We start from the raw sequence: 14,457 nt of genomic DNA, 5'->3' as shown, positions 1-14,457 counted from the left end.
ATAGTGCAGTAGGAGTTAGCCGAAGTAGTTAGCTTGATAACTGGCTGCTATAACGTTACATGGTAGCAGCTAACAGGCTAACGTTAGCTCTTATCCTTTGTTGTCATGCCTGCAATTCATCGGGGTTTCACTGCTTAAACGAGAATACTTAGCTGTTAGCTGGTGAGCTTTCAGAGGACCACCCTCGGGGCGTAGGCAGGGCGGATTGGACTTGGAGCAGTGACAGGGCTGAACTAACTCCCAGCTGCGGTTTGTGTTTCCTTACGGCGACCTGTGGTTCAGCCGGCCTGACTTAGCTCACTCACACGTCCTGGACGACTTGAGAGGGAGCTTGGCGATCTCAGTTTCTGCGAAATGGGCGTGGAGCTGTAACGATAACACTGCCAAAGCTTTAGAATTACACATCCCAATCCGGCTCATAAGGAGTGTCAACCTTTCTCTTTGCCAAAAACACTGCGGAAATGCTGACTGACAACAGGTAACGAAATGAACCATTTTTACAATTCAGTGCCATTACATACAGGATTACATGTAACAACTGTTTATTGTAGTGGAACATTTTAACTAAACGGCGTGTTGCACTACTCAACATTTGTAGATAAAATTTTAGACAGTACACTGAAAATGAGGCCCAAATATAACACTGTATCACTAATCTCTATGTAGACCTCATTGAAGGTATGTTAATCAGTGTGTGCCTCATGTCTGATCATGTAACTGCCTGACTGTGTTGCTATTTTTGGTTCCTCTTCATGCTCTCTCTTTCTGATACCTTTTCTTTGCTCAATCTCTCTCCCCCTCCCTTATGTCACACTGTCGCTTTCACTTTATGTTCATGCTTTGCACTTTGCACAATAGTCTCATCTCTTTCTATTTCGGTTGTGTACAGGAAGCGACATCGTAGCTGTGACAGTGAGGAGGACCGACAGCTGAGTCCTCAGGCCAAGAGGTCAGGAGGGGGTCCCAGCCTGCTTGTGTCAGATTTGGACTCAGAGGTGAGACTAAAATTGATCTTTACATTCATCTTTAGCTCACCCCATAGTTTTAGATTTCATGTGATTGTGTGATGACAGTCATCTTTAAGGACAGGATAAATCTTTCTGCTAAGAATATTTATCCTCTATATTTGAAATTATGTTAAGGTCATTGACGTTTACAAATAGAGCAGGCAACCTGTGATCATGCATCTAAATCTAGTGTCTGTGTGTTGCTCATGCACTGCACCACTGTCAGAGAAAGTGGGCAGCTTCTGCATTCATGCATGAAGCTGCTGTTAAGAGTCAATATCTACCCTATGTTTTCAGTCTTCCAGCAGCGACAGCAGCAATGGGGTCAGCAGTCCAGAGAGAGCAATAGTGGTCAGTACCAGGCCATGCATTCACAGCCAGAACAACCGCATCACCCAGCACTCACTCAGCCCAAAGCCTGAAGACTCTGCCAGCGCCTTGCAGCATGGTTTCCATGGTGACAGCAGTAGTGTTTCCTATGACTACATCAACAGAGTCCTGAGGGAGGCGCACTTCAGCAGTCTGCAGACCAGAGGGCGTCCAGGCTCAACATGACCATCACCTCTGATCCCTCTCCTGACCTTTTATCCCCCACATGCCAGTGCCAACACTTTTGGCAAGGTGTCTCGTTTTCGAAAGCCTCAAGTGGCACACTTGGGTCAGGGTGAAGGGGATGTTTTGTGGGCAGGTTTACAGATTTTGGGCACATAGGCTCATCCCCACCTCACCATGTACCATTTGTCAAGACCATAAGCACATCTGCCTTTTCATGGCCCAGCCACTGTGGTTTTCTGTGCAGTATTGATGTGTGTATATGTGTGTAAGTTTGTGTGTGTGGGTGGGTGTGCACGCACCTTGTGCACTTTATAGAGAGGTATCATTCTCTTTACATGCGTGCATTGACGCATGGACATTTTCATTGGTGCTAATCACAGTGTGATGATGAACCAAAGTGCTTGGAAAACTAAATAAAGCTAAGCACTTTAACAATCAGTATCTCCTCATTCTGTTTACTCTCAACTGGGAAAGTTGATGGCACGTTTGTGCCTGTCAAGTGGAAGTTGTAATGATCCCAGTCATAGTTAGCTGATGGTGACCAACAGATAAACTCTCAAGGAGCATTATTAAAACAATATAGTTAAACAACATTTTTAGGCCTTGTCTCTTTTCTGCAACTACAGTAAACTATACTTTGCAGTTACGTTTACTGTCTAAATGACAAAAACAGTCAGGTGTGGCATGTGAGTGGGTTCAAGGTAATGGAAAAGAGATTCTTTGTGAGTCTCACCACTAAAGTCCAACCTCAGAGTAGGGCTTGGCTAATTATAGAGCTGAGAGCAGGCGCTGGAGTCTGCAGCTCTGGCAGCAGTTTGCTTCTCACAGTACTTCCAATAAAACAAGATATCAAGAAAAGGCTCTCTAAAATCTTTTAGAACCATGTGCTCAGTTCAACATTGTATACATCACATGTAAGAATGAGTCATGAGCCTGTCGGCCATACTTGTTTATGGATGGTTTAATATGACCAGTACACTGTGTCACATTTAAAATAAAAGGCATGAGAGCAATAGATTTCTTTTTGTAATTTTTCAAATGATTTGTCACTGAATTAAAACATTGCTGAATGTGCTGTCTGCAACCTGTCACTGATACTAATTAGAGTTAAATACAGTGTAGCAAGACAACACTAATATAGCAGTAATGCCGTAACAACAATTCAGCAAGAAAAGCAACTGTAGTGGAAATAACAAATGAAGGGATTTTCCCTCAGGTTTATGGTGTGCTGCAGAGGTGTAAGGGATATGGCTTTAAAAAAAGAAAATGCTCCTATTGAAGTGGGCCTGAGGGGTCAAATGTGTCTGAGTAGGTCTGATCCAGAGCTACCAAAGTACTTTCTTGAAGTAGTGGGTGCCAAAGCAGGTTCGATCAGCTATTAACTAAAAGGGTTCACCTACTTTTTCCTCAATCACATTGTGTTTGAATATTGCCGTGACTTAGATGAAGATCAGATCACGCTTTATGGAAAATGAATGCTCTTCCGCCTGCTAAATAAATATCAGGAAGATTGGACCAATTCCAATCAATTGATATTTTCATCAAGAAAACACATTACATCTCACATACACTACCTGTAAGCCAGCAGCAAACTACCTGGAAAAATAGAACCAGAAGTCTGTCTCTTTCTTTAACTCTTTTTCTCATTAAATGGTATAATAAATCATATTTATCCTAAATAACTAGATGTCCTGTACTTAGTTAATTGAATCCACCCAGAGACCAAGCAAATGAGCAATATGATGAGGAAGCATATAATGTTAATTTTGGTTCAACTTTGCTCTGCCCTCAAACAGAACATAAAACAAATAAATATAATCAGCATTTCTGTGAATAACAATAAAAGTAACGCTAATATATTTTCTCTCTAGACTACCGTCGTTCAAGTCTGGTCTAACGGCCAGCTGTCATGGTTACTAGGAGACGGGACTCAACGGTAGCGTAGACCGTCTCATTTTGTCTCAGCATTGCTCGGCCTACAGAGTTTACGAAGGCTGGTCTTTTATAAACGATATTCAAACGATGGGGCACAGCTTTTGTTTACTGCCCCTGAAGATTTACGACAGCTTCGTATTCTGGAGATATTTTCGCTACGGTACATTACACATATACACAGGAGAGAGAAGAGAGTGCGGCTCGGATTAACGGCTGTCACAGTGAACCTGTGAGAGCTAACCTAGCGTTAGCTGCCTACTTTTGGTAGCTAAATTATCGCCAGCCTTCTTAAGTTACCTGTTTGTACAACATTCTTCTGTTAGGTGAGCAGTCATAGTCGACATATGTAACGTTATCTGTCGTATAGCAATGTTTAAACGATCAAATTCATATTTATTAGAATGCTAATCGTGAATGAACGTTAAGCTAAGCGGACGTTGGTGATAAGTTTGTTAATGTTTCCTCTGTGGTCAGAAGTTGAGCTTTGTTCATTTAAATGTCATGTTAAAGGAATAAATTATGCTGCATAAATTGGCATAGCGTGTTTCCTAAGTTCATAAGAGATTTAGCGTTAACATGGTGAGTCATAGTAGCTAGCGTTAGCTAACATTGTAATGAAAAAAATGTAAAAAAAAAAATCCATTAAATGTCACTGAATATAGTGTAGTTGTTATTTTAAGACACATATGTATAGTAATTGTACATTGTTTATATTAATTTTATGTTAGTAATTGTCCACAGGGTCCCACATGCCAACTGTCATTTTTGCCTCAGTGGTACGATGATAGCAACCATCACGGTTAACGGTTAAGTAATGCAAACTCTATAACTTAGCATAATTATAAATATTATATATAAAATAATATATATATTCCGTTAATATACATGTATAACATTTTTAAAAAAGGAGCCTTAATCACTTTTTTGACAAATTACTAATGATTTTTAGGTATTTATTTGATTGTTATCAAAACCATATTTCAATGAGTATTTTGCAGACACAAAATCAGTACCAGTCAAAAGTTTGGACACACTTTCCTATTGAAATCAATGAGAAAGTGTGTCTAAACTTTTGACTGGTAGTATATGCAGCTGAATGGTACAGGAGATGTAGCTATAATCTGTGCAGCACACAGTGCCTATAGTGCCATTAAAATTAGAGGTCGACCGATCTATCGACCGATCTATCGGCAGAGCCGATTAATCGGCCGATTTTTTGCACATTTTAATTAATCAGCATTGGCCGATTTCACTGCAAATATGGCCGATTTATAGGCAGGCACATCTGCGACCAGTTAAGCATTGTTGTGGAACACGTGAAGACGTGTTGCTACAAGCAGGTTGTCACCACCAGTGTTTAGTGAGCTGAAAAGCGTCCAAAAACGGTAAAAAAGTACTTATCTTTTGTTTTTAATTTAGCCTTATACATTTCATTGGTCGAATATGAAGCTACTTTTGGAGAGCGTTTGTCTGGTCTGTATTGTTAGCGAGTTGTAGTTTAGGCTGTAGGCACGGGTACCAAAACATGCTAACAAGCCCAGCGGCTAAATTATTATAGTCGCATACACACGGCTTCAGCTAATGATGGCAGGGGAAAACCATTCGTTTCCAAAGCGTAATTACATTGTAGCGTATTAGAATTGACGCTGTGTGATGTGAATATGAAAGTATAAACGCGTGTGAAATTCAGGCGAATATTCTCGCTAAAACACGCAGGATAACGTTCCTCAATAAATGTGTGTGCGTCCGGAACGATGCTCCCACCAAAAAATATATTTTTAATGAGGAAAGTGAATGTGCACATTTTAGCCTGAAGTTTTGTCTGAACTGCGCCTTTCTACTTTCACATGCAAATGACTTGTTGCACATATTTGTTTACACATATTCTTAGACTATGGCCCTTTGAATTATAGCAGTGTCTGTCAACAAACATAAGGATCGTGACAGGTACCCTGCAATAAATCAATCCTGTTTTTTTCCAAAACATAATAGGATTGTGATGTGCATGGAATAATGTAATTATAAAAAAAGTGAGTTTAAAATGACAAATCTTGTATTTTTTTAAAAATATAATTATAGTCTGATGGTTGAAAAGAAATTTAACCCAGTATGGCAGTATTTCACTCAGCCAACATCAGGGAAGGCCAAGTGCAATATCTGCCAGACTTTGCTGAGCATGGGAGCAGAAAAAGCAAGGACAAAAAATACTACAAACATAATAATGCACTTTTTATTCCTGGGCACTTTTATACCTTGCGAGATGAAGGGGGAAAATTAAAATCGGCCCAAAAAAATTGGCATCATATATCGGCTATTGGCTGCCCTGATTTCTAAATATCGGCATCCGTATTGGTTAGAGAAAACCCATATCGGTCGACCACTAATTAAAATGCCATTGTAAACACTCCCCCCACCTAATGGGCTTTTTCAACATTGGATGATTGACTTCATAGAATTGTCATCATGCCAGAAAAACAGATATTGCTTGACTATTGCTTTGTCTACCCTTGCAGACACCACCCTGCATGGGCTCAAACCAGGTGACTGGATGCTCTGACGCTGGAAACTGAGATGTTTCACAGGATGACAGCAGCAAAGGGGGAAGATTCCCACACCAGAAGATGAACCACACCCAGACGTATACCAAGCAGACAAGGAAACAACAAGCGCCCTGGAAGATGACCAACAAGGCACAGTCAGTCAAATTTGTCCCCTGAATTGTTCACCTCGGTGAGGGGGGAGAAGTGCTGATTGGGCTGGGCCCGCATTTCGAGCTCCAACAAACGTCAAGAAGGGTGAATACAGGAAGGTGACAAAGGCGACGTCTGATGCCCAACGATGGAGCTGATCACTCAGTTCATCAACAATACTAGGCTGGCAAGAAGTGTGACTGAAACACACTGGTAAAAGTATTTTTGACCTTTTGACTGCATTATCACTGAAGTCTACAGACAGGTAACCTGGGACACCAGTGGGATTTTATTCTAAAAAAATGTCCACTACAGACAGCTTCAACCAGACCTGTGGAAATGTTTTTTCTAGATGATAGGGACTTCCTTTTAAAAGGGCAGCATTCTACTGTTTTATTGCCACTTTTTCCTTTTTTTGCAGCAAAATTATATTCCTGCAGGTGCTTAAGTTTGAGTTTTTTTTATTCTTTGGTCTAGGAATTTGCATTTGCATCCTCCATGACTTTTTCTTTTTTTCTAGAAGACACAAAGTATCTCCTTTTCTAGGGCAAGATTCTATATGTGGATTTCATCATTTTGAGCCTGAATCTCTTCATACTTCATTATTAAAAACTTTTGTTTGTCCAGTTTTCTTTCCAGATCCTTCACTTCTTGACGTAGCGTATCGTTTTCCTGTCTCATGGCTGTATTCTTCTCTCTCTCTCTGAATCATACGTAATGGCCAGGACTACTTCTTCTTTCAGTCTGACGCTGAGTTTTTCAATCGTGGCCCGTAGAGCACAGTTGTCTTTGTTTAAGACTTCAAGATAACAGTGCTTCGCCTCCAAAGAGTCAAGTTTTGGAATCTTCTTTTCCATTTTGTGCAGGTAAATTTCCAGAGACTTGTTCTTTTTGGTAAGAGCCTTTTTCTGTTCCTTCACAGATGCATACTCTCCCATAACATGACTAAAACTTGCCATATTCTCATAATATGACTTAATTTCTTTATGTATGTCTTCATTGCATATCCTCAGTGAATCTATCCCTGGTCAGCTGGGCTATGTTAACGCTCAAATCGTGGGCATTTTCATGTTGAAGCTTTTTAGAAAGCTTATTTTGTTTTTTGTCAGGACTGTGTTTTCTGTCTGCATGGATTTTTTTCTTAGCTTTCAAATCTTTTATCTCTCCTTTAAAGCCTCATTGTTCTGACAGTGTCTTGAGGTCCTTGACTTGTCCTTCCAAATATCTGATGTCTTTGGTAAACTCCTCCATGCACGCCTCAATTTTCGCACACAGCTGAATGTAGCGTTCTGCGTTTTCATTGTCTGCATAGAATTGCTCAACTTTCCTCTGCATGGCCTCACAATGACACAACAGGTGAGGACTTTTTAATTTTGGTGTACACCTCCTGAAAATGTTCTTCAAAAGGGCCTTCTCTGAGTTGACTAATTTGTTGCTGCAAACTTTTATTCACATGTATATTCATCTTCTTTGCTTCTTTTGCAGCAGTGTAAGAATCAAATTTCTCTCTGAGGATATGGAATTTCTGTTTCAGGGCAGCGTGCTCCTGTTCTAATGCTGCTTTTTCCAACACTGCAGCAAAATTAGATTCCTCCATGTGCTTAAGTTTATTTCTGAGCTTTCTGTTCAATTCTATACGGGCTTCAATGTCTACTTTTTCATCGTCCATGGCTTTTTCTTTTTTCTGAAACCCTTTAATTTTTGGTGCATAAAGAGTTTTTCATATTTCAGATCTTCAATGGAGCTTTTCAAGTCTTTATAGGCTCCATATATACCCGTAACATATTTTAATTTGTCTTTAAGATCGCTGATCTGTTTTTGTAGGGCGCTACACTCCTCGCTTCCAGCAACTTGTCTTGTGACATGAAGCCGCTCTTGAAGCTTGTCAGTTTTTCGTTTATCACGGTTATTTCAAATAGTTCAGTATCTTCATCTGACTCACTGTCAGATGATTTAAAGTAATTAGTAAAATAATTTAAAAAATAAGGGAGACAGGGAGTACAACTATTCCACTTCACAAAGGAACTGTCAGGACTGGGGAAACGGATATAAGTTTCGGACCGAGATACGCCCACTCAGGTACTTATGGTTCCACTCCGGACTTTATTAAACTGGCTTAGGCAAAACAAGAACAAAACTCAAGGCAAAACGGGGACAGGTCTAGGCAGGGTAACTAGGACAAAACATGAACAGGACACAAGGAAACAAGGCACGAGGGTCTACGTGAAAACATGAACCTAGGACAATGACATGGACACGAGAGCACAAGGCCGGAGGGATCTGGGTCACACACACCAGGGGAGACGCACCAGATCACACAGACACTTGAACGAGAGAACGAGGAATCAGGGCATGAAGGTCTGGGTCACACACACTACTTGGGAGACGCACCAGACCACAAGAGAGTTACAACATGAGGTAGTCTGGGTCACACACAACTGGGGAGACGCACCAGACTACGAGGAAACATGAACATAGAGACGGGGTCGGGACATGAGGTAGACTGGGTCACACACACACACATAGAGGGATACGCACCAGCCTACACTGAGAACAGAAACATAGACTAGGTTAACAGGGCTAGAAGGTCTGGGTCACACACAACTAAGGAGACGCACCAGACACTCAGGGAAACAAGGAGCAAGGCTACAGGAAATCAGGGCGTGAAAACACAAGGACAAAGAACAAGACTCTAGACAGCGACACAAGAACAGGGGACATGGGAAGAGAACAGACAACAAAATGAAGGAGGCAGAATACTTAACTTAAACTGTGGGAACAAAGGTAATCCAGAATCAAAACTCCAAAAGAAACAAGTGTATCAAACAGGCTCAAACGATGTCTAAGCAGGAACTCTGAACAAAACATAACAGACAACCCAGCAACTAAAACAAGGAACAACCAAGGTATATAAAGGTCGGGCACAAAACAAGAAACAGGTGAAAGCAATCAACTAATTAGGTCAACGTAAAGGAAACAGAAATAACCAAAAACCAGTTCCTGTCAGGATCCTCCAAAATAAAAGAAAACGGAAGTCCAGCGAAATGGATCCTGACAGGAACAATTAAAAAAAAAAAAAGTTCAATAGTTTCAGGCGCTTTAGAGCAGAAGGTACATGGATTAACTTCAAATTTAAAGCACTTCTGTAAAAAATTATTCTCAGGGTAAATTACTGTGACTAATTTAAAATGGGTTTCTTTAACTTTAGGAGCAATAGGAAAGCGAAAAAAGGAAAAGGATTTTTTACACAAAGAAATATCTAAACAATCCCTTGAATAACACGAATGAAAGTCTCCAAAGGTTTTTTGTTTGCAAACCGAATTAAAAACTTTATTACATTTCTTATCCAACAAATTAATGACACCCACTTTTAGGACAGGCAAGGCAGGGGTTACCAAGGAGTACTGTAAAGAGCCCTGAATCAACTGAAGTGAGGGCATTAGAATAGCTTTGCATAATATGTCATATTCTTTCTTGGAAACTACAAGATTAAATCTAATTAAAAATCCTTGTAAGGAAAGTAGTTGGCCGTTGGAATTTAAGATATCAGTAATCAGATTTAAAAACTGACTTCCCCTTTATAGTAATAGCCCTATTATTCCACAGCAGTGCATTATGGGGTGAAAAATCGTAGGAAAATAACATTTTGCCAAAATTAAGGGCTTGTTTGTGGAAATTAGATAATTTGACAGAAATTTTTGTGATCTCAAAATCACATTTAAGCAGAAAATTAATCCTTCCAACCTTATTAAACAAACTATTGGGAATATGGTACCATATTGATTGAGGCTGGGAAATACAATCTTTAAGCCATTTGGCTCTAATAGCTGCAATAAAAGATTCAAAATCTGTGGCTTTTAAGCCCCCGTTTTCATAATCTTTAATTGTGTTTTACGAAGATAGTGGGTTTTGTTCTTCCAAATAAAATTAAAAATTTTGGAGTTATATGATCTGGTAAATTTAGGTGGAATATACAAAGAGTGGCAAGGGTATACAGATCTAGATAATCCTTCTGTTTTAGATAAGAGAATACGGCCTAGAAGCGACAAATCACATGAGAGCCAATGATTTAAAGATTTCTGAGTGGCTTCGATGCAAGGGTTGAAATTTAGTTCCTCCCTGTTCAACAAATTTTTAGTTAAAACTAGACTGAAACATTTGACTTCGTTGTTGACTGGGATGTTAGCTATATGTTAGCTACACAATTGCAAAAAGTTCACATTTTTTATGATTTAGGTGTAGGCCGGATGCTTTTGAGAAAAGATTAACCATATCAATTGCTATGGGAACCATATACTTATTTTTTAGTAGCAGAGCTGTGTCATCAGCAAACTGACTTATTATTATTACTTCTTTCCCCTTTATTTCAATACGTTTAATAGCAGAGTTTTAAAAAAAATAATGCCATTAATTCTGCCGCCAAAATAAATAGAAAAGGACTAATCGGGCAACCCTGACGAATGCCCCGAGTCACTGTGAACCTAGTAGAAGATCCATGGCTAAGGGACACACTGCTATTTATTTCACTGTAAAACATACGAATGACATTACAAAACTTGGGTCCAAAGCCAAAAAGATCTAAAGCCTTGAATAAAAAGGGGTGTCCTAGGGTGTCAAAGGCTTTTAAAAAAGGCTTTTAAAAAATACTTCTTTCCCCTTTATTTCAATACCTTTAAGAGCAGAGTTTTTAAAAAATAATGCCATTAATTCTGCCGCCAAAATAAATAGAAAAGGACTAATCGGGCAACCCTGACGAATGCCCCGAGTCACTGTGAACCTAGTAGAAGATCCATGGCTAAGGGACACACTGCTATTTATTTCACTGTAAAACATACGAATGACATTACAAAACTTGGGTCCAAAGCCAAAAAGATCTAAAGCCTTGAATAAAAAGGGGTGTCCTAGGGTGTCAAAGGCTTTTAAAAAAGGCTTTTAAAAAATACTTCTTTCCCCATTATTTCAATACCTTTAAGAGCAGAGTTTTTAAAAAATAATGCCATTAATTCTGCCGCCAAAATAAATAGAAAAGGACTAATCGGGCAACCCTGACGAATGCCCCGAGTCACTGTGAACCTAGTAGAAGATCCATGGCTAAGGGACACACTGCTACTTATTTCACTGTAAAACATACGAATGGCATTACAAAACTTGGGTCCAAAGCCAAAAAGGTCTAAAGCCTTGAATAAAAAGGGGTGTTCTAGGGTGTCAAAGACTTTTAAAAAATCTAAAAATAAGATAAAGCTATTATCTGAGATCAAATAATATAATCCAAAATGTCTAAAATTAAGTGGGTATGATTATGGATATGTCTCCCTTTAATGAAAGCAGATTGCGTTTCCTCTATTATCATATTTCATCCCTTCATGGGCCTGTTAGCATATATATGAGCTAATAATTTATAATCTACACTAAAAAAAATAATCCAGCCTAAAACGTTGACTTTATTAATTTAATTACATGTAAATTTTCCATGCAATTTTATAACATAAATTCAAGGTAAGGGGTCACATTTAATGCAATGTTTTTCCTTCATGTTGTGTTGATGTCAATAAATTACATAACTTTGTCAGATAGGATTAAATTAATGCAAACTTTCACATAAACCTTATGTGTTTGTTCAAATATTTGATGTAAAGGTAATGAGATCTTATACATAAACCTTATGTGATTATTTAATTACTTTGTGTATAGTTAAGGAGAACTTCTGCATAAACCTTACGTGATTATTCAAGTATTTTACATTAAAGCAATTTATGTTAAATTGGTTATCAAACATCCTGTAATAAAGCCAAATGCAATACAAAGCACAGTTCAGAGAACTTTATTGCCAAGTCCAGCATAACATTACAAACATGACAGGCAAATAACAATTTGCAAAATTACAAAAATGTAAACATTTGTTCCATCTGCTACTCAAACTACAAATTATGCATCGGCAAGACATTCCACTGCCATGAAACCCGAGTAAAAGCTGTATGTTTTTGTATGGTTTTCTAGTGTACATTAAACCCATCAGTACTCAAGGAAATCAAAGGCCTAAGCCTTCTACTGTATTCAGTAATCTGTAGTAACAGATTTTTTTCTTTATCTGAGAACTACACTGACCATGTAAAATGCAAATGTTAAAAATTCAATAAAAATAAAAAAAGACTAATGTCGATCCCCGAGTGAAAACCAGGAGAAAATATCTAACGCGCCACCACCCAACCTGCTGCCTACTACCGCCCCACCGCGGGCCCTCACGACGGTCAAGTTGCTAGCTAATGATAAGCCGTGTAACAGAGCTAACAGCTAGTGCATGAACAGACGCTGCCTGAGTGTCAGTAGTCTCATAAGCAGTATTCTCCACCGCAGACCTACGTCGCCAAAAAAACATACATAAACAATGAGCCCGGGGTCGAAGTGGCGCTGTTAACTCCTGCTATACTGATAGCAGGTGCCAGTAAAACAAGACAAAACCGAAGTTACCTAGTTAACACTTGCCTAAATTCATCATCTCAAACCTAGATGCCACATCAGTCATATTCGTCTTTGTGAACCGAAAGTGTAATTTAAGGTAACAGAGAGCAAAAAACTGAACTTGCCACTTGAAAAGTCGACCATAGGAGTTCCCGCTCAAGATGTTTCCTTTGATTTTGCGCATGCGCAGTATTCCTCTTCATCTTGACCTGTTGCTGCCCCCTACCGTATAGCCCTATTTAGCTCTATTCAAATAAAGAGTATTTGATCTGTTTACATTCAGCTTATACATAGGTAAATTTACTTTGTTTATTTAAATGAACGAATAAACAATTGATATTGTATATTTCAGTTAGATTTTACTTAAAAATATTGTTTATTGTTTATCAGGGCCATGAATAATTTTTTTGAGTGTACACATACGAGTGTGATTGGCCTCCAGTTGTCTAAGGAAACTATCTTTGTTTGGTTTTGGTATAAGTGTGATAATACCATGTTTCATCGTAGGAGACAAGGTAGAATTGTTTATATATTCTTTAAATGCTTCATATATCATTTCTCTAATTTCAACCCAAAAGTGTCTGTGAGAATGTCTGTGCAAAATGTCATGGCAGTCCAACCAATAGATTCTGAGACGTTTCAGTCTGTGGTCACACACCAACAATGTCAACATTCATAACATGCACATTTCTGAATGTAAATTCAGAAATAAATGGGAATTCACTCAGTTCAGCTCAATTTAATTTGTTTTATTGATTTATATGTTTGAAGTTTGGCAAGAAACCGTAGCACACGGAGAAAACCAAACTTTATAGAGAGAACCCCAGAAAACACATAGTTACTATGAATACAGATAAATGCATCTTATACATCTAAATCATTAACCCGCCATGTCACTTCATCTTTGCTGCGGCTCTTGGATTTCATGTGATATTCTAGGAAGCAGCAGAATATGGAGGAAAAGGAATGCGATTTATGCTTCTTATTTTATAGATACGAGCTGGGGTTTTTTGGTAGGACAACTCTTCTGAACTCTGACGTGTAAGCTATCTGAGATCGCCCTCGAGTCGTCATACTCCCCAAATGACATAATGCTTCACTACAGGCAAGATTCTGTCTGTGGATTTCATCCCTTTCTGCCTGTAGCTCTACATACTTTATTTTCTTAAACTTTTCCATTTTTTTTGTGAGACCCTTGAGCTCCTTTTTTAGCTTCTCATTCTGGCATCTCATGGCTTTTGTTTGATCTTTGGATGTTTAGTTTGCTTTCACACTCATCTGCTGTATGGATCAATAAATAAAGGGTTTTCTTCATGTTCTTTTAGACATATCAGTGTGATCTGGACATTCAGTCTGCATTGACAAAGTCCTTGCTTGATACTGAGAGTGTCTGGCCAGTGTTGGTGGTTTCATCTCCAGCTTCTCCTAAATCATAGTAAGGGGATTCAATAGGATGATCTGAATGTATGAAATGAGAGAAATATCACTATAGTATGTCAGTAGTATGTAGGACCATCTGTGTACAGCTGGCTGTCTTTGATAATGCAGGAAACAGGTAATGGATGTAAAGTTTGTCAATAGCACTCCCAGTTTTTCTGCTGATGTTTTTTGTGTAACACCGATCATATGGACAGACATGAACTTAAAGGCAAAAGGTGAAAACTGGAAGCCTGGCAGTCTGCTGGGTCAGTATTTGGCTGTGGCTTAGCTGACCCGAGCCATAAACACCTGTACCCCTTTAGGACCAAAATGGAAGCTACACAACTGGCAACCCAGGAGGAAGATAATTGCTACTTTGGAACATCTCTCCA

At 39.0% G+C, this 14,457-nt stretch overlaps 1 protein-coding gene across 1 annotated transcript; it reads left to right on the top strand.

The window, feature by feature from the left end:
• The first annotated feature begins 341 nt into the window (after positions 1–341).
• Positions 342–2,637, top strand: LOC113135735 (protein FAM104A). Its single transcript, XM_026315973.1, has 3 exons — positions 342–478; positions 890–995; positions 1,305–2,637. The coding sequence occupies exons 1-3, from the start codon at positions 462–464 to the stop codon at positions 1,560–1,562; spliced, it is 381 nt and encodes a 126-aa protein (XP_026171758.1). The 5' UTR covers positions 342–461; the 3' UTR covers positions 1,563–2,637.
• The last annotated feature ends 11,820 nt before the right edge of the window (positions 2,638–14,457 follow it).

The sequence above is a fragment of the Mastacembelus armatus genome, chromosome 19, assembly GCF_900324485.2.
Source record: "Mastacembelus armatus chromosome 19, fMasArm1.2, whole genome shotgun sequence".
Taxonomy (NCBI): domain Eukaryota; kingdom Metazoa; phylum Chordata; class Actinopteri; order Synbranchiformes; family Mastacembelidae; genus Mastacembelus; species Mastacembelus armatus.
Note: the sequence above shows the minus strand (reverse complement) of the source record. Positions and strands in the feature narration are given on the sequence as shown.